The sequence below is a fragment of the Mirounga angustirostris genome, unplaced genomic scaffold (assembly GCF_029215605.1).
Source record: "Mirounga angustirostris isolate CCGP_5_RB_7025 unplaced genomic scaffold, mMirAng1.0.hap1 SCAF_13, whole genome shotgun sequence".
NCBI lineage: Eukaryota > Metazoa > Chordata > Mammalia > Carnivora > Phocidae > Mirounga > Mirounga angustirostris.
In genome coordinates, this window is record NW_026991721.1 from 61697189 (window position 1) to 61722136 (window position 24948).

The window sequence follows — 24948 nt, forward strand, 5'->3', positions numbered from 1 at the left end:
AAATGCTGGGGGCTTTTCAAAAGGTGCCCCTGAAGCTGTTCATAGTTCTCTGACTCAAAAAAAAAAGGCCACTGCTAGGGACGCAGATGGGTCTGGTCCAAACTAGGAGGGCTGGCAATCATGTTTTGGGTTGCTAGTTCACCAGGAGGGAAATAGCTCAAAAACATTAGAAATATCCTATTGCAGTGGTCCCACTGAAGAATATTTCTGGAAACTGGAGAAAAATATGCCTTGCAAACAGAGTGAGAAACATTCTATAAAGGATGGAAACAGGCCCTGCTGAGAGACAGCCCCTTCCTCACTACCCTGACACCTTCCCCCTACTCTGAAAAGGCAATGGTGCAAACATCGAAAAATATTCTCAGAGCAGATAGAACAAAAGAGGAATGCTCATTTTGAGAGCCTGAGCACCCATGAATAGGGACAAAGCCTGGCTGCGGCAGTATGTCTCTCCCAGCCTACCCCCATTACATGGGTGAAAACACACAATCTCTTTATCAGAGCTTTGGGGTCTCTAAGAATAAAAAGAAAGAAAAATCAATAGCTTAAGCTTTCCCTCAGAATCACCTATTATGATCCCCTGAATTGAAGAACATTTAGTAAATAATTATTAAAAATAACCGCAACACCAAAAAATACAAGCTTGCAGTATTACCTTCTTTTAACCAATATTGGAGTATCAACAGGGGGTTTTAAAGTCCACTTTAATACAGTTTCTAAGAGTTTAATGTGCACATCAAGAGGAAATAAATCCTAAAGGAACGCTGTTTACAGACTGTTCTATTTGAAGAGTTAAAACCTTAGGATGGACGGGATCTCAGTTATTAACCGTCATAATCTGTTGGCTCAGGCTGCCGTGAACTCACCAAGAAATCAGCCTGCAACACAACAGAAAAATCACAGAGAGCACTTCCAGACCACAACTCAAATTCTTGGATTTTGGTTTTAGCTCCAGACAAGTATGTTCATTTTAAATACTCTTCAGGGAATCCAAGAATGTCTGAATTGTAGAAAATTTAGAAAACACAGATTGCAGAAAGGAACTGCTTTTGTATTTACTTCTGTTATGAAGAGCCTGTGTCTGTAATCAGTCTGGAGGTTCTGTCGGAAGGGAGAGGGGCTGAGCCACTGCTTTGGAAACGCAAGGTAAGAGATGATCTTAATCGCTGTGAACTGCTTTGTGAGTGGGTGGGGATCCATACTGTGTTTAAGCATCGGCCTGACCCACAGGTCCCCACTCCTGTCCGAGGCAGCTGTAGGGAAAGCCGAGTGACTTCCCAGGAAGCAGCTTTGAGCAACCAAAGAGGAGGTGCCCTGAGATCGCTCTTACTCCTGGCTTCTTAATCCTGCCTCATCCCAGATGCAAGGCTCACAGGAAAGTACAGAGAACCTACCAGGAATGTGAAATCCAACTGCTACTCTATCAAGGGCCACGCCTGCATGAGATAAGAGATCTGCCTGATTAGAGCCAGTGTGTGTGTGTCTCTCCTGCCCAAACACTGAGAATGAGCATGCTCGGGGTGATAAGACTCATCAAACCCACTGGCCTGTGACCATTCTTCTTAGTACCCAAACAGCCTTTTCCAGCCAGGTAGAAAGAAGGATCCATCATTCTTGGAAAATGAGGCAAAAATCATCTTCCACAAAGACACCCTTGAAAAGTCTTAAGAGGGGCACCTGGGTGGCTCAGTCGGTTAAGCTTCTGCCTTCGACTCAGGTCATGATCCCAGGGTCCTGGGACTGAGCCCCGCATTAGGGCTCCCTGTTCAGGGGGAGTCTGCTTCTCCCTCTCCCTTGGCCCCTCCCCCCTGCTCGTGCTGTGTCTTTCGCTTTCTCTCTTTCCCAAATAAATAAAATCTTTAAACCATGATTCAACAACAAATCTACAAATGTGTGATTAAATAGAAGAACTTAAAATCGCCTCATTCTTCAGTTATGAGAATGAACAAGCAGCACATGCCAAAAGGAGTTAATAGTCTAATGTTTAGAGCACTTCCCTTACAAACACGCACGGGCAACCCCGGGACAACACAGCCATCAAAATGTAGTCCTTCAGCTTAAGAAAGAGCAGAGAATTAAAAACATGTCATTCAGTTAAAAGTGGCTGAGTGGCCACGTGTGCTTAATGCCCCTCCCCAACCTGAGAATCCACGGAACTAACAGAGGAATAAAAAAGGTATAGACCCAAAGCCAAGAGAACAAAAGGGAGGCCATCAGAAGAGCCGTCTACAAAATTTCTGGAGGAATGGTAAGCGGTAGCATGGGGAAAACCACAGCATCGAAAGCCCACGTCTGGGGAGGGGGTCCCTCTGCGCTGGAACCCCAGAGGCTCAGAGTTCAAAAATGGGAGACCCAGGGAAGGCCAGAGCTGGGTCTGCCTGTGCCTCTAAGAAGGCTCCAGCCCCTCCCTACCCACCCAGAGCTCGGAGCAGGCTCGCACTTGGTGCTGTGGTTTGCAGCACCGTTTTGAAAAACTTGGCAGATTGTCCATTACATTTCTCCTGAGACATCTAGTCCTGTTTGAAATGTTCTCTATTTAAAGATTAGAATCAGGAATGTGAGAGTGTGAAGAGACCTCAGAGATCACCCAGCCCAACCCACTTATTTCCCCAGGTGAGGAAATGGAAGCTAAAATAGCCTGCCCACGGTCACCCAGTAGCAGGGTCTGGACTCATCGCCAGGCCCCCAGATTTTCCCATACTCCATGCTTCCCCTCAAAAAATCAGTGAGGGTCGGGGAGGTTCTCAGAGGTGACACTGCCCGCCCCCTACCCCTCCCCCCCAGCCCACAGCAGAGCCGAGGCACCTTCCAAGCGGTGAATGCACGTGTGCTGATTGTCACTCAGGAAAAATCCCTCCTTGCATCGGCACTCATAGCTCCCCATGACGTTGACACAGGTGTGCTGGCAGCCACCATTGTTCTCCAGGCACTCGTCCACATCTGGAGGGAGAGGAGGATTAGCCTTGGCTCTGGGGACTGTTTCCAATGCCCACCCCTTCCGGCAGCTCAGGGCCACCTGCTAAGCAGAGATGAGGTCCCTCTTCCTTCCCTGCATCACAGTAGCTCTCAGAACTGAAGTCAGCAGGGACCCCAGACCACAGAGCTCTGGGCGCCCTTAACCAGGCCTTCCACACAGACATAAGATGATCAATTCAGTAAATATTCATTGAACACCTTCTCTTTCCAGAGTATGGTGCTAGAAGAGGGGACAGTAAAACACAGATGAGTAGGATCAAATTCTTCTGCTCTAGGAGCCTGCCCCTTCAGCAGAGGGAAGGAGACAAACATCAGAGTAATTGTGGGATACAGTAAAAGGTGGTGCAAAAGATAAAGAGGCCACCTGGTTGGTTATAGGGTATCGGGATGGGTTTTATGGAAGATGGGTCCTACAGGATGTCTTCAGTTCTAAATCAGGAGAAGGGATTTTAGGCAAAAGAAAGGGCATGAGCATAGTGCAGATGCTGGGGAGCATGGAGTATGTTCAGATAAGGGTGGCCATTCAATTTGTCTGGAGCACAGGTCCATGCAGGGAAGTTACAGGAGATAAAGCTGGGAGGATACCAGGCAAAGAAGTTCGGTTTTGATTTGGGAGGCAGTTGGGAACCACTGTAGCAAGGGTGGCATGGTCAGACCCTTGAGTTGGGAAGAAGGTGGTAGCCAAGGAAGGGTAGGATACAAGAAGAATTGAAAGTCTGGGAGTCTAGCTTCACACATGTACCTGAAATAGCCTCAGGGGGGTTTGTGGGGGACCAGACCTGGGGCCTGGCCACGGGGATGCCTAGGAAGGAATAGAAAAAATAGAAGAAGACTGTGGGCAAGGTGCCTGCAGGATGGAAAACCATGTGGGCATTGGGTAGGGTGGCCGAGAAACATGAAGCCCAGAGCCGGGTGGGGAAATGGGGGTGGAGATGAGGTTGGCCCCCACCACGGCAGGGAGGTGATGTGTGTGAGATGCTGACCTTCAGGCCTTGGTCCAGAAGGCAGTGGGAAACCTGAGTCTGGTGTTGTGACGGCACCTCGGAAAACCGAGGTGGATGTAGACGAGAAAGCCGAAGGCAGCAGTGGGAAGGAAGAGAACGGTTGCTGAGGGCACAGGGCCAGAGGCAGAATTCAGGAGAATACCAGGGGCAGGAGAAAGTAGAGGAGACAGCAGAAGCCGCAGAGAAGGAGCCATCAGAAAGACAGAGAGGGAGTGAGTCATCCGCCACCTGTTTTCCACCACCCCCCCGGTGGGTTAAGGGACTTTCCTTCCACTGTGTCACATATTACTCTGCACGGCTCCATCAATACACTGACCATATCACATTCTCAAAATCTTTTTTTAATTTGCACCTTTTGATCCCTCAAAACCTTTCACTTATCCATCTCCACTGGATTGCAGACTCCCTGAGGACAGAGATTTTTGTTTTATTTAGCACAGCCCTGGAACTGCAGATGCACATTGTTCAGTGCATGAACAAAAAAGCAGGAGAGCATAGCATCATCAGAGCCAAAGCAGAGGAAACTTCTAGAAAAGTCTCAGACATGACAAAGGCTTAAGGAGAGGGCTGATACAAAAGCAATTTATTTTGGGTGGGTGGCTCAGTCAGTTAAACGATCGACTCTTGATTTCAGCTCAGGTCATGATCTCCGAGTTGTGGGATCAAGCCCCGCGTCGGGCTCTATGCTCAGCACAGACTCTGCTTGTCCCTCTCCCTTTGCTCTTCCCACTGCTTGCTTGCACACGTGCGCTCTCTCTCTTTCAAATAAAGAAATAAAATCTAAAAAATTTAAAAATAAAAATAAATAATAAAAGCAATTTACTTCTCCAGCCTGATTTCCCATGTGCCTAACACTAGCTTCTGGGCACATCCATAACAAGAAAATTCACATTTAAATATCTGTTATCTGGTTTCAAGCTTCAGATCTTATAGTCATGCATCCTCCCACACTACCAGGCAGATGTCTTTCTAAACAGATGGGACTCGAGCCATCCCCTCAAGCCTAACAAACTTGCCCTTCTCTATGCCAAAGGGTAAAGGGAGCACATTCCAAAGTATGAGCCGCTGAAACGCACCTGGCCAAGGTGTTCCATGATGAGGACTCATGGTGAGCAGGAGAGATCTGTTTCCCTGAACTCCAAATCCTGGATTGGTTTGAGTAAAGGTGTGCTCCCCTCTGAGCTGTCACCCACCCATCCTACCTTTAAGCTACTATTCCTTTCTCCAAAGCCACTAGAAATGTGCCATTGAGTTGGGTGATGTACTCTGACTGAATTAATACAAAAAGTGTGTGTGTTCACATGCACAAATAGGTTATCACTCACCTGGTGAGTTTCTCCAGACTGTAAAACAGTGGTTCTCAACCCTGGCTGCACGTTAGCACCCAGATGCTGGGACCCCACCTCCTGAGACGCTGACATAACTCATCTTGGATGAGACCTAGGCAATGGTGTTGTTTTAAACTTCTTCTTCTTTTTTTTTTTTTTAAGATTTTATTTATTTATTTGAGAGAGAGAGAATGAGAGACAGAGAGCATGAGAGAGAGGAGGGTCAGAGGGAGAGGCAGACTCCCTGCCGAGCAGGGACCCCGATGCGGGACTCGATCCCGGGACTCCAGGATCATGACCTGAGCCGAAGGCAGTCGCCTAACCGACTAAGCCACCCAGGCGCCCTGTTTTAAACTTCTTGAATGATTCTAATGTGCAGCTGGAGTTGAGAACCAATGCCACAACACTGAACAGCTAAGAAGCACTCCTAGACACTCAATAAATGGAAACTGAATTCAGGCAGGTGAGCGACACGGAAGAGAGCTGCGTTTCGTTTTTCAGGCTCTCGGGCATTCAGGATCTTGAAGCACTCTGGGTTTGGTGCCAGACTTAAGTGGTATTTGTACTGTGTATATTCTGGCTAATATGTGTGGCTAGCACGTGGTGAGGGGCCGAGGAGAGGTCCGCGGTCAGCCCAGGGAACGCTGCACGGTGCTGCTCCTGAAAAGCTTTGCCTCTGAGCTTCCGTGTCACAAAATGCTTCAGCCCTTTCAAGTCTAAATGGCACAGAAATCTCTGTGTCTGCTCGTCCTGCTCTTCTTACCATACCACTTCATTTTCTCATGGCTTCCTTTAAAGAATCCTTAGCCCCTTCAGGTACACTCAGCAGATACTCAGGATATTTCTGCTAGGCAGATCCTTGCTACCGAGGCCACCAAGAGACCCCAAGGAGGGGAAATGGAGATAGTCCACTGAAATATCTGTGTTAGCAGCCAAGGCAAAGAAAGACTCCCGGCCTCAGGATTTCTGAGCCAGCCTTGACTCGGAACCACCCGACCCAAACCTGGCCCAGGTCCTTAAACCCTGTGGTGGTTTGGCCTGTTGCTCTTAGGAAGTTCACATGTTCCCCCAGGCACAACTTGGGGTTTGAGCACAACTGTGATGACTAGATCTGCCATTAGACATAAATTCCCCCAAATGCCACTTTTGGCAATCAAAAGGAAATGTGAGATTCACCCCCCAAAAATGGTAAAAACAAAATCCCCAAAACATACATACTGCATGCTCCCCCAAAAATTACACACTGAAAGTGACTTTTTTTTTTTTTTTTTTAGTTTTTTAATTAATCTCAATTGACTGCTGTTGTCAGGATTGGCTCTCTAGTGTCTTTCTGGGGTCCTGACTGCCCTAGACAGTCTGCAAAGGGGTTAGTGAGCCCTCAGCCCTCAATCAAATCTTCATGACCGCTGCAGACTTGCAAGGCCAAGTGTTCTGATCCAAAGACTGACTCACACAGGGCACCAACAGGAAGGGCCAGAATCTATATCAGGATGGGGTTCCAGGGGACACCAGAGTGGGATAAACGACATACAAGGGTTGATTCCCAGACGGAAAGTCTCTCCTTCCCCACCACTCAAAAAACGAGTTTTGTCTGTACTTATCTAGTGACTTTTATGCTGCTCCCAAAGCATTTAACCAAGCAGCCATTCCCCCTGTGCCATAATGAATCATCTCAATAGCCGTCCCCACCGTGTCAGGGCCTGGCTCAAGTTACTGCTTGGTCAGCCAAGCAGACGTCAGCAGGTTAACCCCACAAAGGGTCATCAGTGTCAAGGACCCTGATGCCATCTGCCTCCCAGGATGTCCTTCTGTACAACGATAGCACCAGCCTTAAAATGCGAACAGACCACGAATACCTGTCTGCCAGATGTGCTGCATCCTCTAAGACTATTCAACACTCAGCCCACTCAGCCCCATCCAGTTGCTTGCTATTTCTGAATCCTGTTTTACTCCTGGCATAAGCAACCAACATAAACAATGCTCTTTGCAGTCCCGAACTCAGGGACTGAAACTCCAACAGATGTTCCTGTTTTGTGGAATAAAAGGAGGATGTTAATGGAAGGTTTCTATTCGAACTTCTCTGTCTCTCAAGCAAAAAGGGGGTGGGGTTACCTGACTGCGATCCGATCACACATTTGGAATTTTCAGAACAAGTAGTTTTACCAGTTCTAGGACAGAGATACTTACAGCATTAAAGAAATGGTTATAAGTCTTTCAATGCAAGACCAAAGACCTTAAAGGGGAGAAGTCAATGCTAGAAATGAGTAATAACAATGATGTCCATCTCCTTAGACTAATGGAGAATTTATATCATGAATGATCACATAAAAACTGAAACACCTCACCTGGTTTTCTGTCAGGGAGTGTGATTTCTAGGGGGGCAGAAAACACAAGTCTCTGATCCCCTTTTTGTTTTAATGAGTATGTTTTCATCAAAGGAACAAAAGGGTGGGGCACCAGAGGGTAAGTAAAGGAGCCCCACCGTCTCCGACCGTTTTCCTTACCAAGACAATTATGACCATCATGAGCCAACTTGAAGCCATCAAAACATGTGCAGCGGTAATTGCCTGGAATATTCAAACAGTCATGGACACAGCCTCCATTGAGTTCATTCTCACATTCATCAATGTCTGAGGAATAAAAGAGAAGTAAGCCAGACAGAGTCCATTTCTTTTGGGGGGGGCGCCATTTCTTTAGGATGGAGATATATGTATTTACCCTCTAACCAGCCATCCCACGTCTAGGAATCTACCCTGAAGATACATCTCCAACAACAGGAAAAATAATATGCCCAAGGTTATTCACTGCAGTATTGTCTGTAATCACAAAATACTAGAAACAGCGGTGCCTGGGTGGCTCAGTCGTTAAGCATCTGCCTTTGGCTGGGGTCGTGATCCCAGGGTCCTGGGATCGAGCCCCACATCGGGCTCCCTGCTCTGCGGGAAGCCTGCTTCTCCCTCTCCTACTTCCCCTGCTTGTGTTCCTGCTCTCGCTCTCTCTCTCTCTGTCAAATAAATAAATAAAATCTTAAAAAACAAAAAACAAAATACTAGAAACAACCTAACTGGCCCACACATTGGAAAGTAGCTGAAGAACTATGGTACATTTATTCGATGAAGTGTTGTGCAGCTGTTGAAAAAAAAAATGAGAAAGATCTCTATGAACTGATTTGGGGTGATTTCTAGGATATACTACTAAGTTAAAAAAAAATCAAAATGCAAAAAAAACCAATACTGCAATCTGTCGTTTATTATCATGTAAAAAAAAATCAAGGAATATGAAAAATACATACATTCCAGTGTGCTTTTTGGCAGAACTTGACAAGCTTAACCTAGAATGTATACAGAAATGCAAAAGACTCAGAAGAACCAAAACAATATTGAAAAAGTAGAACTTTCCCTCGATTTGGAGGACTTTCACTTACAAAAAGCTACAGTTATCAAAATAGTGTGGTACAGGCATAAAGAAAAACATACAGATCAATGGAACAGGATAGAGAGTCTAGAAATAAACATTATATTTATGGTCACTTGATTTAGACAAGAGTGCTAAGGCAATTTATTGGGAGAAATGATAGTCATTTCAACAAATGGTGCTGAGACAACTGTCCATATGCAAAAAGATGAATTTAGACCCTTAAACTCACACCTACACAAAAATCAACGAAAATGGATCAGGGTCCTAAATGTAAGAACTAAAACCATAAAACTTTTAAGAGAAAACATAAAGCTTTTATGAGAAAAATCCGAGACCTTGGATTATACAACACCAAACACACAATTCATAAGTTTTAAAATTAATAAATTGGTCTTTATAAAAATTTACAACTTTTTTTTTTTTTTTTTTTTTTTTTTTTAAGATTTTATTTATTTATTTGACAGAGAGAGAGATAGCGAGAGCAGGAACACAAGCGGGGGAGTGGGAGAGGGAGAAGCAGGCTTCCTGCCGAGCAGAGAGCCCGATGTGGGACTCGATCCCAGGACCCTGGGATCATGACCTGAGCCGAAGGCAGACGCTTAACGACTGAGCCACCCAGGCACCCAAAAATTTACAACTTTTAAACTTTTAAGGGACGCCTGGCTGGCTCAGTCGGTTAAGCGTCTACCTTTGGCTCAGGTCACGATCCCAGGGTCCTGGGTTTGAGTCCCACATCGGGCTCCTTGCTCAACAGGAAGCCTGCTTCTCCCTCTGCCTGCTGCCCCCCACCACCGCTTGTGTGTGCTCCTAAGTAAATAAATAAATAAATAAAATCTTAAACACGCACACACAAAATAAATAAATAAGGGGCGACTGGGTGGCTCAGTCATTAAGCGTCTGCCTTTGGCTCAGGTCATGATCCCAGGGTCCGGGGATCGAGCCCCGCATTGGGCTCCCTGCTCAGCAAGGAGCCTGCTTCTCCCTCTCCCACTCCCCCTGCTTGTGTTTCCTCTCTCGCTGTCTCTCTCTCTGTGTCAAATAAATAAATAAATAAAATCTTTTAAATAAATAAATAATTAATTAAAATGAAGACAAGCCACAGATTGGTGGAAGATATTTGCAAATCACATACCTCATAAAGGACTTACAAAGAACTCTCACAACAATAATAAGACAAACAACCCAATTTCAGAATGGGCAAACAATTTGAATAGACATTTCACCAAAAAGGATAGAGAAATGGGTAATAAGCATATGAAAAGGTGGTCAACATCATTAATTATTATGGGAATTCAAATTAAAACCACAATGAGACACCATTTCACACTCACTAGAACAGTTTGAATAAAAAAGACAGACAATAACAAATGTTGATGAGGATGTGGAGAAATGGGAACCCTCATACACTGCTGATAGTAATGTGAGATGGCACAGCCACTTTGGAAACAATGTAGCAGTTTCTTAAAAGGTTAAACAAATTTCCCATGCAATCTAGAAATTTCTTCATACTTCTAGGTATATATCCAAAAGAAATGAAAAATTATGTCCACACAAAGATTTGCAGGTAAATGTTCACAGTGACATTATTTATGATAGCCCAAAAGTAGAAACAACCCACATATCCATCAACTGGTGGATGGATAAACAAAATATGGTATATCCATACAATAGATTATTAGTCAACAATAAAAAGGAATAAAATGCCAGTATAGGCTACAACATGGATGAACCTCAAAAGCATGCTATGTGAAGGAAGCCAAAAGCAAAAGACCACATATTGTATGATTCTATTTATATGAAATACCCAGAAAATGCAAATCTGTAGAGACAGGAAGTAGACTAGTGGTTGTCCGGAGCTGAGGCTGGGAATCGGGCTCTTATTGAGACGAGGAAAATGTTTGAAAACTATATTATGTGATAGTTGCACAACTCAGCTAATTTACTCAAAATCATTGATTTGTAGACTTACTCTGAATTGGTGGATTCTATGGTATATAAATTAGAATTCACTAAAGTAGTTCAAAAGAAAATACACATTTATCAGGGTGCTTGGGTGGCTCAGTCAGTTAAGCGTCTGACTCTTGATTTCAACTCAGGTCATGATCTCAGGGTCCTGAGACGGAGTCCTGCGTCAGGCTCCACACCGAGCATGGGGTGGCTCAGTCAGTTAAGCGTCTGACTCTTGATTTCAACTCAGGTCATGATCTCAGGGTCCTGAGACGGAGTCCTGCGTCAGGCTCCACACCGAGCATGGGGACTGCTTAAGACTCTCTCTCTCCCTCTGCCCTCCCCACCCCCACACTCACACTTGTTCTCTCTCTCTCTCGTTTTCTCAAAAGAAAGAAGAGAAAAGAAAGGAAAAGAAAATACACATTTATTTGCAAAAGAAATCTAGGAAGCAGGGAGGATAAACTAGGTTTATCTAGAAACTAGAGAGATCGGTGATCCATGGTATGTGGGAAAAGGATGAAAAGGAGGAATGAGGAACAGAAGAACAGGAATGGGGAAAGGGAGTAATACTTCTCTGGGTATGTCATTTTGTATAGTTTTGACTCTCGGAACCATAGTGATATATTCATGAATACATACATACACAAGGACATACCTATGTACTTATGTACATACATACAATCAACCAGTATACAGAGGTGGGGGGGGGAGGGAACAGATAAAAATGGGATACAAAGAGAAACAAATGAACTTAGCTGTATAACAAATGAATAACAACCACACTGAAGGAAACGAAGAAGAAAAGTACTAGCCAAGTCACTTTGAAAAACACCTTGACTGAATGTTCTAAGGCTAAAAATAAAAAGAGCTGTATACAGATACTATACTCTAATTAGTAAATCTGTTTTACTTGCAAGGCTATGGAATAGCTTTATAAATTATTTATGTGTATACTTGGATTGAATAAACAGACAACTAACTATATTGCAGATAATGAGAGCCACCTTTCTCACTGTTGGAGAAAGAAGTTACAAATAAGCAAAGAGGGAGACTGAGTAAAACTTGGGGCATTGCTTTGGAATCCAAAGCATCAGTGTAAGTCATTGTTTTTAATATATTTGTGAATGGATATATATAGAAGGAATAAATATAGATAAATGTATATGTGTGGGTTAGGATACATACATATATTTCCTAGGTTTGTGCACGGAGAAAGCCTAGGAGCAATGACATCCCAGTAACAATGAGAACACCAAGCATCCAGATCTTGGTTTCTATGTACCATTTCCCAATAAAAGGAACCAGGGCTACTTGGAGAAGTGCCTGGTTCCAGGGCTGGGGAAGGGAAAATACAAGATGAATCTGTGGTATCTTATGGTACTAGAAAACTAGAAATTTCTCAAAAAAGGATGAGAGCATGTCAAAAGGACACAGGAAACAATGTGAAGGAGCTCCCAATGGCTAAAGCTGGAATAATCTGAGCCCAAAATAAATTACTATACAAATAATTAAATACCCATGAGTCCATACTGGCATAAATACATAAATCAATGCATAAATAAACAAGGGAGAAGAAAAAGATCTTCCTTACAGAAGAATCTCAGTCAACAGACATATAAGGAATGAGGGAAAAACAAAATTACCAGTTATTACATCATAGTTATAACTGTTGCAGGCAAGATCCACAGCTGGATGCTAAAATCAGTGGGCAAAGACGTGAGAAGAAACAGGATATTAGCATAGATTGAAAGTATCTGCCCTAAGATGTGTGTTTATTACAAAAGGAAGAAATAGTAACTTTGCAGTGGAGAAACCCAGGGTGTATCATCTTAACCACGTGATCGCTAGTAATGGCACATATTAATGTCATGTGCCTCACCCTCCAATCCCCCTCCCACCATGGGATGTGCCAAAAAGCACACAACAGCATTTCCATAGCAGTACTGCCAAAAGCTTTACTTTTTGTATTACTACAATGCATAATCTTAATTTTATTGTGAGAAAACAAGGGACATTCTCTTACTGGGTCAATTTCTACCGTATCAATTCTTAACATGAGAAAACAAGGTAAACAAAAGAACTGAGCAGTACTTACCCAAAGTGTCGAAGTCATGAAAAACTAGGAAAGACAGGAACTGTCAAGATTGGAGGAGACAAAGGAGACACAACAACTAAACATAATGTGGGACTCTGAATTGGAATGGCCTTGGTGGGGGAGAACATTAAGAAAAAACTGGTGAAATCTGACTAAGGTTTCTAGTTTAGTTAGAAGTATTGTGCCAATGTTAATTTCCTGGTTTTGATATTGTACTGTGGTTATATAAGCTGTTAACATCAGGGTTAGATAAGCAAAGGGCATATGTGAATTCTGCACTATTTTTGCAACTTTCATGAAATTTAAAATCATTCCAAAATTTCTTTTTTTTTTTAAAGCACAGCTCCTCGGGGCACCTGGGTGGCTAGTCATTGAGCATATGCCTTCGGCTCAGGTCATGATCCCAGGGTCCTGGGATCGAGCCCCGCATCGGGCTCCCTGCTTGGCAGGAAGTCTGCTTCTCCCTCTCCCACTCCCCCTGCTTGTGTTCCCTCTCTCTCTGTGTCTCTCTCTGTCAAATAAATAATAAAATCTTAAAAACAAAAACACACAGCTCCTCAATACAAAGGCCACGTTTAGATTCATCCTTGTTAAATTTGATTCAGTTCCCTAGACTGAGAAGTAAGAACCATACAATGAACACTGACCACTGAAATGCCCCATCCCCAAAGTCTGGGATATAAACAAAGATCATTTAGAATGAAACTTCATTTCTTCAAAGCCACTTTGGAATCATATTATTTTCAAAATACTTATTCAGGGCCCATATTTTCATTTTTCCAATAATTTGGCAGAAGAAACTATAGAAGATAAAATTCTGGTCACTCTGGGCAAACCCAGTTCCCATCCTTATACTTAAACAGCAGCAGCGAAGCTGACGATAAACACAACAGAAACGGTATCAGGGGTTGGACCCGAGAGGTTTAAACCAGTAAGCCAAGGAATACACATAAAAGAGTCACATCTTCAAATATCTACATCTTCAAATCCTTGCAATCTTCATTTTCTTTCCTTTTCCTTCTTGGAAGAATGTTTCTGCTTCTCGACTCTGGCACCAAGAAATCCGAACTAAACAGGGACATCCTTACTCACTAGCTTTATAGGTATTCAAAAGTATTACAAGTATGTAAAAGATCATATCCCTCTGGAGTTTTAGTTTTCAATGACACTACAAGAAATATATGCTCCCTGTTAACAGTGATTACCTGTGGATAAAGGAGTAAGAGGGTCTTTGATTTTCTATTTCATACATTTTCTGTATTGTTTGACTTTTTATAATAACAATATATATTATTATTTTAAAGCCAATTTAAATATATAAAAGCAACAACTCCAGTCATTCATTAGTTATTTTAAACTAAACAGTAGACTTTTCTTTTTTTTTTTTTAAAGATTTTATTTACTTATTTGACAGAGAGAGACACAGCGAGAGAGGGAACACAAGCAGGGGGAGTGGGAGAGGGAGAAGCAGGCTTCTCGCAGAGCAGGGAGCCTGGTGCGGGGCTCGATCCCCGGACCCTGGGATCATGACCTGAGCCGAAGGCAGACGCCCAATGACTGAGCCACCCAGGCACCCCTAAATAGTAGACTTTTCAAGGATAAACTGTCAGTAATTCAGTTTCATGTGTCATATGTCAAGCCCAACAGCTAAGAACAAAGAAATTCTTGCCACCTGTCATTCTATATCATTTGCTAAATATGTACTCTATCTCAAAGAAACCATGGCACAGTTTCTGCCCCCTCCCCCACTCCCAAAGACTATACAGAAAACCAGTGAAAAAGTAAACATTTTTTCCCCAAGCAGGGTATGAACATGTGTGAGTTCCCGTTCTGTAAGTAGTGAGGATGTGGTACAGAGGAATCGGCAGAGAGATGTTTCAGAGAGAGGTAGCCTTTTGGCCTCCCATGATGTAAGACAGAGAGAGATGGCTGCCTGTCTCTGGGAGAACATGATCTTAGAGAAACACGAGGGCTTTAAGGATGGACTACCAACCCCATTTGCTATGAACCTGACCAGGAGTATGTCTCCTCTGATAGGAGAAACAAGTTTTGCTCCTCACGCACAAAGGAAAATATAAATATCAGGATTTCTCACCCACCAAAGAAGGACACCAGGAGGCTGAGTGAATCCAAGAGGTAAGGGTCCAGGGACAGAGCTAGGGTAGACATCTGACTTTCTTCAACCTGTTGGTTAGCTGTGTGATTATGGCCACAAGTCCCCTTCCCAATTCCCCCGGGGCCTCAGTGTCTCACATCTGAGGGATGGGAATGCCTCAGAGCTCCCTGAAAGAGAAGAGCCCTGCCACCTCCAACATGCCATGATTCCATCCCCAGGAATAGCCTCCTCCTAGGAGTGCCCAGTCTCTGGCCAGTTCTATATTTCAGAGTTCATGACACTGGCCCAGAACACAAGATGGCAGAGTCCAGACTTTAGGCTCAAAGATCTAGAACTCTAAGGGCTTAAAATATCCCTTTGCACACCTTTCCAGGGTGAGCATGCCACTCCAAATGAGGCAGGCCCTTGGTATAGCTCTAAAGCTTGGGAGGTCACAACGCCAAACAGCCCAAAGCCATGAACAAGATGGACCCTCCAGAGCCAGCAGTGGAGGGCAGGACTCCTGCCCTCGGACTCCAGGGCATGGGTGTAAACTGCCCCAGGGAGGTGAAGGATCAGCCCTTCTCTGGCAGGCGTGGCTCTCCTGATCCATATGACTGTTGACTTTCTGCCCCCAAACTGAGTGGGACCAAAAATACTAAAGCACCTCTTTTCCTTTACACAAGCTAGACAAAAGGACATTTTGGAACCACATAAAACTGTATGATCAGCTCTAGGGAAGACCGTTATAATGTTCCTAGTGCTCTAAGGGTCTGAAATGTATTTCAGAAGGTAGGTGGTATGACGTGGGGGGCAGTGGAGGGGCACTTTTACCAGCATGAGTGGCCACTACAAGAGCTGAGGGGGTGGGGAGCTTCACCTGCTGGCCCACTTACCACCGGTCCCCAAGTCACTTACCCTCACACTGCCTGCCCTCCCCTTGGTAGCCAGGCTTGCAGGAGCACTTGTAGGAGGTGAGTGTATTTTGACAGAGGGCGTTGGTGTGGCAGTCATCTAGCCCTTGGGCGCACTCATCCACATCTGCAAAAGAGCACAGCAAGCTCCTGGTACCATGCCCCAAGCCCTTCGAGATCTGGCGTCGGCCCTCCTTTAGCTTCATCTCCCACCAGCCCACCCCACTCCTCATCAGCTAAACTCCTCAGGAGCCCCTAGGATGAACCACTCCACTTCCAGACTTCTGTTCCCTCTCACTAGACTACCCCCCACACACCCTTTCTACTCGCCTGCAAGACTCAGCTCCAATCTACCTTCTCCAGGGAGCCTATTGTGATCCCCCAGTGGAGGTGGTGTCCCCCACAACCCGCTGCCATATTTATCTCCTTTCATAGCACATATCACACAGGACTGTCACTGTTTTCCTGCCGGTCCCCCCCTCTAGATGGTGTCTTGATTACAGACTCTGTGCCCTTGATGCCAAGCACTGTGCCAGGCACATGAGTAGGCAGTAATAAATGCCTGTCGAAGGAAGAGACCAGGTTGGCAAAAACGAAACAAAACGAAAAAAGCAAAACCTGGAAACCAAGCAGTGTCAGCTTTCTCGGGGCTAGGGGTATACGGGAAAAGCTTGCCCTGGGCTCTGAGCACACCATCCTGAGCTCTCAGATGGCGCCAAGTGGGAATGGTTTCCACACCCCATCAACCGCTGCCCGCCCTCTCAACCTGGAAACCGGCCTTGGCCTGAAGTATTTCCTGCATTGACACCACTCGAGGATGTTAATTAAAAACAAACGTTTTTGAAATGACTGCAAGTCCAGTTAACGCACAACGTCCAGGGTACTTCTCTCTGGCCGCCGGGAAAACCCAGGTTTGTTGCGGCTTAAGGCTCACGGTATTCCCGGATCCTCAACCGGCGCCTGTTCCGCAGATAGAAAACTCTCTGGAGCCGACCCTGAAGCCCACAGAACTTCCCGGCTCCGGAAGAAAGACGGAGCAAAGCTGCCACAACCTCACGGAGCTACCGCGGTCGGGACCCTCAGGTTCCCCATCTGCACACAGGAGGAGCTGGACCGCCGAGAGTCGGGTGCTCTCCGTGCTCCTCAGCGGGCGAGAGTCTGCCCAGCAGGCGCTCTCCGGCGCCCCCGGGCAGCGGAACCGGGGCGGGACTGTCATCAGCCCCGGGTCCGAGGCCGGGCCGCGGCACTCAGGCCCTGGGCCTCTAGCGCAGGCGGTGGCGGCGCCTTGGCCTGGCCCGCGGGTGAGGCCCCAGGGGAGCGGGGGCCACGCGGAGCTCCCGCAGCCAAGCCCTGGCCCGGGCCGCCCCGCGCGGCGCGACCCCGCGGGGGGCTGGGGGGCAGACCCTGGACCCCGTCCCGGCGCCGGCCCCGCCCGCCTCTGCCAGGTGCGTGCCGAGGCCCCGGAGGTGCGGGCACTCACCCTCCGGCGGCCCCGGGGCGCGGCCCGGGCCGGGCGGGACGGCCGCGGTCAGCAGCAGCGGCGGCAGCAGCAGCGACAGCAGCGCCCGGGCCGTCCCGGGGCAGCCGCGGCCCAAGACCCCCATGGGTGGCGCGGCGGCTGCGGGCAGAGACGGCGAGCGCGGCGGCGGCTCCGGGAGGTGTGTGCGGGCGCCCTGCCCGCCGCGCTCTGACACCCCCGGCCCGGCCCCGCCCGGCCCCCGAGCCCCGGCCTCATTTTCACACGGTCCTCCCCGGGGCCGGGGCGGGCGGCGCGGGGGCAGTGCCGCCCCTCCCGGCCCCCTCCCTTCCCCCTCCGGGCGCTGGGCGGAGGGGGCGCGGCCGCGGTGGCCGGAGGGCGGCTGTCAGCTTGGCCGGGCAGGCCCGCGTCCCCAGTGCAGGCCCTGTCACCAGACCCGCTGCTCCCGCACGCCCGCCCCGCTCCAGCCCCCAGAGCCTCGTGCTCCGCCGTTTGCAGTGTCCTACGACTTGACCCAGTCCCTCTTGTGGGACAAACAGCACACTCTGGCCTGAAATATTCCAACAGGAGGCTCCCAGAAATTGTCCTGTGTAGTTCAGAATCCTATAATCCCCAAACCCTAAAGCCACCTCTGGGGCTTTCCCACCTCTCCACTTGGGACGGGTAATGTGGTCGGAGTGAGCAATTCCACATACTTCTGACCCTCAGGAGACTCAGGGGAGAGGGCAACATCGGATCGCTGCTCACCTTCACATGCATGCTGCACCTTTCTCCATGTTGCCCAGGCCAGGCCTTCTGTGATCCCCAGCCCCAAGCAGTGGCCCAACCACCTGTCCCACCACCCCTCATGCTTAGGACTGTTCCTCTCTGGTACACTGCTGGGCCTAGAATCACAGCAGAAAATGTTCATCTCACTCAACACTAGTTAAATGTATCTACAGGGGAGCCTAGAAGGTGAAGGGAAAGGGGGCTAGCAGTCAAAGGTGAGCCAGCAGGGACAAGAGAGCGCACCAGTTTTGCTTGGGTCACGGGTGGTATCTATGACCACCTGAACTCATAAACATCAGGTCTGGCCAACTGCAAATACAGGCAGCGCCTGTCAGCTGGCCCTCCAAGCAAGACAGTCCCTACAAGGGCACATGTGCATACAGAGACTTCCCATACCTCCCCTTGCCACTGATGATGGAGCCCACTACACTCGGCATCACTCCAGGAACAAATGCAACAACGATTCCGAGATGCTGCTGTTGAACACCAAACTGAGGGGTTTTAATCAGTTTCTCTTTATTTATTACATTTTCTCCTACGCATACATATACATACATACATACATACAAACATACATGTTTGTGTACGTGTGTATATATTTACAGGAGAAAATTTAATCATGAATATATATGAATAGTGAATACACACACACACACACACACACACACCCCTTTGGTAATCAGGAAAAAAAAGAAACGTCATAGAAAATACCCACCTAGCTCATGCACAAGAACATGTCTTCCTAGGGTCCATCCCCTTTCCAGAGCGCCCCTCTTTGTAGCACACACATCCCCCCTCCCCCCCATCTGCTGCCTCTGTCTTTCCCATGCCCATGGGCCTAGGCGAAGAATGCCTCTTTGGGCCTTCATTGCTTATGCTGCTGCTGGATGGAGAATCTAAGAAAATAACTTCTCTGTGGTTGTTTTTCTTTTGACCTTTTCATCCCCAGTGAAGGCAGGCAGGTTGCATCCCTTTTTCTGTCTTTTGCCCCTCCCTCCTATCCCCTTTTGTTTGGTACCGAGAGAGACACTCAGCTATTTCTAGCCATAAGGATGGTTTTTACACATTTGTAAATCTTCACTTAGTGAAACGTTCCCTCCGCCTTTGTCTTTGTGTCCTTAATGGTAGCCATAAATTACCGCTTTCTTTTCTCTGCGCTGCATCAGGCTTCATTGCTTTTGAAATGATCAAAGTTATTTTCTTTTAAAATCCAACTAGAAACTGCCCATTGTGTGGCACAGACCTCTTTAGCTCCAGTCAAAGCATATAAATACATAAAGCTGCCCATTAAGTTCTACGGGAGCCTCCTCCAGCCCCGTGTGCCTGGTAAAGAAATAAGACATGTGCTGTTCTTTCCCTTCATCTTTTCCCCCAAGTTCATGTTTCAGTAAGAATACAAATTAATTATGATAAGACCCAGTGCTTTTTTGCCTAAGAGGGTCAGTTTTTGTCATGTTTCCTGGAAAAGTTCACCACTGGCACAAATCTCAAAAAATGTTCTGAATTCTATTTTGTTTGCCCCGACTTCCATACAAATGTGCTTTCAGCTGGTTGGCTCCCAGACTCCTGGGCAATCTTTCTGACACTTCAGATTAAAGTCCGTATGGTTTACAACTGGAAATTTCCATAGGGGAAAGGCTCCAGGGGAAGTTTATATTCAAATGTCAATGTTTTCGGTGTTCCAATGTCGGGAGGGACTCAGTGGGCCCTGCACTAGCTGACGTCTGCCTTCTATTGTCCAGCTGAGATCCCCACAAACTTCTCTGAGAGGCCACAGCCACTGTCCCTGGACTGAGGCTGAATCTGCCTCTTCCTCTCCCTCTCCTTTCCCTCAGGCTCAGGACCTGAGGGGAAAGAGAGCCCAATCAGCCCCACCGCACTGGTGTAGGCTTCTGGCACGAGAGAGACTGTGGAGGCAGAAGACCCTGGGTGCCTCTGCACCATGGACGGCTAGGTTAAACTCTGTATTCACCAGACACCTTTCAGTGCCCATCTTTTTTGACTCCTCAGCAGCCTTTGGAAACTCTTTTTGGAAACTGTCCCTCCCCTGGATTTTCATCACAGCAGGCAAGCTCCTGGTTTTCCTCCTACCTCTCAGGAAATGCCTTCTCAATCATCTTCTTGGGATCCTCTTTCTACACCTCCTTCCTCCCTGATGGTTCACTCATTCCCTTGCTTCCATAATAGAAATCTCCAGCTTGGATCTCTTCCCATAGCTTCAGTTCTATGTATCCAATTACCTACTGGATACCTCCACCTTGATCTTGCACAGGTCTCTCAGATTCAAGATGTTCAAAACAGAGCTCATCTTCTCCCTCAAACCTTCTCCTTCCCAAGTGCTCCCTCTCTCTGAAAAGGGCACCACCATTCTGCCAACACCAAGTCAGAGACCCAGCAGTCATCCTGGACTCCATTCTCTCCCTACCACATCCAAACAATCATGTCAACTCTACCTTCTTATCATCTCTCAAAGCCATCCTCTCCCTCCATACAAGCTTCCAGAGCTCAGGGCCTCATCATCCCTCACCTGGTCTATTGCTCCTGGTCTGTGATTCTTTACTGGTATCCCTGTCTCCAACCTCACCCGCCTTCAGTGCATCTTTCACAGTGGCTGCCGGACTAAAATATAAATTTCATCACACCACTCCCAGTCTTCCTCAGGCGAAAGTCAAAACTCCCTTGATACAGCCACTCTGGAGAACTGTTGGGAAGTACCTACTAAAACAAAAATGTGCCTACCCACTTCTCGGTATATACCCAAGAGAAATGAGTACATATGTTCACCAAAAGACATGTATAAGAATGTTCACAATAGCTATAGTCACACTAGCACAAAACTGGAAATAACCCAAATGGCTGTCAACTAGAAACTGCATAAACAAGTTGCTGGATTTTCGTTCAATGAAATACTATGGAGCCTGAAAATGAACAAAGTCTCGTAAGTTCCACAACACAGAGACATCTCATGATCATTACAATGGGTAAAAGAAGCCAGATACAAAAGGGTATAAATTGTATAAGTCCACTTCTATGAAGGTTAAGAACAGACTGAACTAATTAATAGCAATTGAGGCCAGAACAGTGTTCCCACTGGGGATGGGGATTGACTGGGAAAGGCATGAAGGAATCTTCTGGAATGCTAGAAATATTTTAGATCTTGATCTGGGTGGTGATTATATGGATGTATATACATATGTAAAAATTCACTGAGATGTTGGCTCAAGCTTAATGCGCTTTATTGTCTGTGTTTTACCTCAATAACTAAGCTGAAACAAGAACTGCCCGGCCAAAGACTTTTATGATCTGATCCCATTCTATTTTTCCAGCTTCTCTCCTATCACTCCCTCACAGGCTATGCTCCAGAGACATCAAACTATTTATATTAGAAGTTTATCATTTTCCCCTCATACATGCTTTCTTTGCCCACACTCTTCCCTTTGCCTAAAAGACATGAAGTGGGTCTCAGTAAATATTTAAATGAATGAAATGGTGTATCTTGATTATAAATATACTATACCTCAAAAAAAAATGTGTTTGCTGAGATGTTCCCACAAAAGCAATGAGGTATGGATGAAAGTTCTAGAGCCAGCAGGTTAGCAGGTCCTAAGAACTAATGCTGGAAGGAAAACCCATCTGCTCTTGCTCCACATTAATTTTTCCTCAATGGATGGCTTTCATATCTCCTAAAAAACTTTTTCAATATTTCTGAGCTGGATATGAGGCAGTCAATTTTTCTAGTTGTTATTCATCCTCATCTGCTCCTTTTTTCTTCCTAACATATATTCATGTTCCTAGGAGGGAAGCTGCCCCAACCTCAACTTCAGGCTCTGGAGTTGGCTTAAGACATCAATATCTTTCATTCTGGGGCACCTGGACGGCTCAGGCGGTTGAGCGTCCAACTCTTTGTTTCAGCTCAGGTCATGATCTTGCGGTCTTGGGATTGAGCCCCATGTTGGGCTCTGTGCTCAGTGTGGAGTCTGCCTCAGATTCTCTCTCCCTCCCCCTCCCACTCACTCACTCTCAAATAAATAAAATCTTTAAAAATACATATCTTTCATTCTATTCCCCTTGTAATAGCCATGGGTTCAGGGATAAGCATATTAACAATATTCTAAATCAGAGTGAATCTCAGTCCCCTTGCTCGAAAGGCTGGCATGCAAGTGTTCTCTTTTCTTCCTGTGCTGTGGCTCTGGTGAGAAACTGTAGCAGCCATCTTGGTACCAACCTGAAGAAGGTAAACTAAGAGAAACACTGAAGCCAACACAGAGGCACTCCCTTCCTCAGGATTGCTGGTTATACGTGCCAGTGCACTTTCTTATTGTTTGCATTGGGTTTTTATTTATTTATTTATTTATTTTAAAGATTTTACTTATTCATTAGAGAGAGAAAGAAAGTGTGAGAGAGGGACGCCTGGGTGGCTCAGTCAGTTAAGCGGCTGCCTTCGGCTCAGGTCATGATCCCGGGGTCCTGGGATCGAGTCCCACGTCGGGCTCTCTGCTCTTAGGGAAGCCTGCTTCTCCCTGTACCCCTCCCCCTGCTTGTGTTCCCTCTCTTGCTATGTCTCTCTCTGTCAAATAAATAAAATTAAATTAAATTAAAAAAAAAAAAAGAAAGAAAGTGTGAGAGAGCAGGAGCAGGGGTGGGGGACAGAGGGGGAGGGGGAAGCAGACTCCCCGCTGAGCAGAGAACCCGATGCAGCTCAATCCCAAGACCCCAAAATCACAATGTGAGTAGGAGGCAGACGCTTAACCAACTGAGCCACCCAGGCACCCCTATTTGTTTTTAAATTGTGGTAAAATATATATAACATAAAATTTACCATTTTAACCATTTTTAAGTGTACAATTTAGCAGCCTTGAGTACATTTACATCATTGTGCAACCATCACTACCATCCACATCCAGATCTTTTTTTCATCCTGCAAAACTGAAACTCTGTATCATTAAACAATAACTGCCCATTCCCCTACCCCACCCCTGCTCCTAGCAACTACAATCCCACTTTCTGTTTCTATGAATCTGCCTACTCCCAGCACCTCATATGAATGGAACCATGCAGTATTCGTGGCTGGCTGGTTTCACCAAGTGTAAAGTCTTCAAGGTTCATCTATACTGTAGCATGTGTCAGAATTTCCTCTCTTTTTAAAGTCTGAAGAATATTCCTTGTATGTGTAGACCACATTTTGTTTATTCACCTATCAGTGGACACTTGGGTTGCTTCCACCTTTTGGCTATTGTGAATAATATGATTGTGAATATGGGTGTACAAATACCTGTTTATGTCTCTGCTTTCAATTCTTCTTAGTATAGGGCGCCTGGGTGGCTCAGTTGGTTAAGCGACTGCCTTCGGCTCAGGTCATGATCCTGGAGTCCCGGGATCGAGTCCCACATCGGGCTCCCTGCTCGGCGGGGAGTCTGCTTCTCCCTCTGACCCTCCCCCCTCTCATGCACTCGCACTCTCTCTCATTCTCTCTCTCTCAAATAAATAAATAAAATCTTGAAAAAAAAAAAAAAACAATTCTTCTTAGTATATATAAGCAGAATTGCTGGATCATACCATAATTCCATATATAATTTTTTTAATAACTTCAATACTGTTTACCATTTCAGCTATACCATTTTTCATTCCCACCAGCAATGCACAAGAGTTCCAATTTCTTCACATCCTCGCCAAAATTTGCTTTCTCTTTTGTTTTGTTTTAAATGATAGCCATCCTCAGGGATGTGAAGTGGTGGTTCACTGAGGTTTTTGAGTGGGTTTTTTTATTTACAGCCCCAACGTAGTCCTAGTCAGTTCCATAAAAGCCTCCAATAGGAAATTCTGGCTGGGTAGCAGGTGATCCTCTCAGGGAGATGGAAGAAAGATAGTTGGGTAGAAATGAATCCTTTCAGAAGCCTAAGAAATAAACGATTGGGGCGCCTGGATGGCTCATTCGCAAAGTTGATGCGATCTTGGTGTAAACGCCAGGACTCCATTTATTTTTTTCAATGGTTCTAAAAACTGCATCAACATTCTCTTTTGCTTTAGGAGGGTTAAAAATCCTTCCAATAAATATTTACTTTTAACGTTTACTTAACATTTGAGTGAATACTAAATGTCAGACACTATTGTTAAGTACTTCATGTGCATTAGCTCATTTAATCCTCATAGACACTCTGTGAAGTGGGTATCACCATTATCTTTATTTTACAGATGTAGAATCTGAAGTGAAGGGAGGTTAAGTAACTTGCTAGGAAGTGGCCGACCAGGACTCAATGCCAAGATGTCTGGCATCAGATCCACCTTCTTAACTGCTCTGTACAGCCCAGGTGTGCCAGGCACTGTATTAGACATTATAGAAGATACAAGATGAATTCAGAGGCAAATCCTGCCCTCAAAGACCTAAAAGTCCATCCTCAAGACCTCCTCCAAAATATAAATATCACAATCCCTGTTTAAAAACTTTTGGTGGGGCGCCTGGGTGGCTCAGTCAGTTAAGCGCCTGCCTTCCACTCCAGTCCTGAGATCGAGCCCCGCATGGGGCTCTCTGCTCAGCGTGGAGTCTGCTTCTCCCTCTCCCTCTGCCCCTCCCCCTGCTCATGCACATGGGTGTGCTCATGCTCTCTCTCTCTCAAATAAATAAAAATCTTAAAATAAAAAAAACCTTTGGTGCTTCCCTGCCTGCATTTCCTCCATAGGGAACGTCATGAGCAGGACCAGCTACATAATTTGCAGGGCCTAGTGAAAAATTAAAATGCAAGGCCCCTTATTCAAAAAACAAGGGGAAAGTTCCAGTAAAGGTGCTAAAAATAGTTTTTTCCTTTAAAAATATTTTTTTTTAAGATTTCATTTTTTTAAGTAATCTCTGCACCCAAGGTGGGACTCAAACTCACAACCCAGATATCAAGAGTGGCATGCTCCACCTGAGCCAGCCAGGTGCCTCCT

General features: G+C 45.9%; 1 protein-coding gene across 6 annotated transcripts in view; it reads right to left on the reverse strand.

Moving 5' to 3' along the window:
* SCUBE2 (signal peptide, CUB domain and EGF like domain containing 2) overlaps positions 1-17542 on the reverse strand; it is a 68436-nt gene extending 50894 nt beyond the window's left edge. For 3 of the 6 annotated variants that reach the window (XR_010407005.1, XM_064577085.1, XM_045894177.3), the window contains exons 1-4: positions 17260-17541; positions 15784-15906; positions 7813-7938; positions 2806-2940 (exon numbers count right to left, since the gene is read on the reverse strand). Coding sequence is in view for 5 of the 6 variants with exons in the window: in XM_064577085.1 (XP_064433155.1) it covers positions 2806-2940; positions 7813-7938; positions 15784-15906; positions 17260-17383 (508 nt within the window). In the remaining variant the exon portion in view is untranslated. Of the gene's footprint in view, positions 1-2805; positions 2941-7812; positions 7939-15783; positions 15907-17259 lie in introns of all 6 variants that reach the window. The other 3 variants (XM_045894179.3, XM_045894178.3, XM_045894180.3) reach the window with 2 other exon arrangements.
* Positions 17543-24948: the final 7406 nt, after the last annotated feature.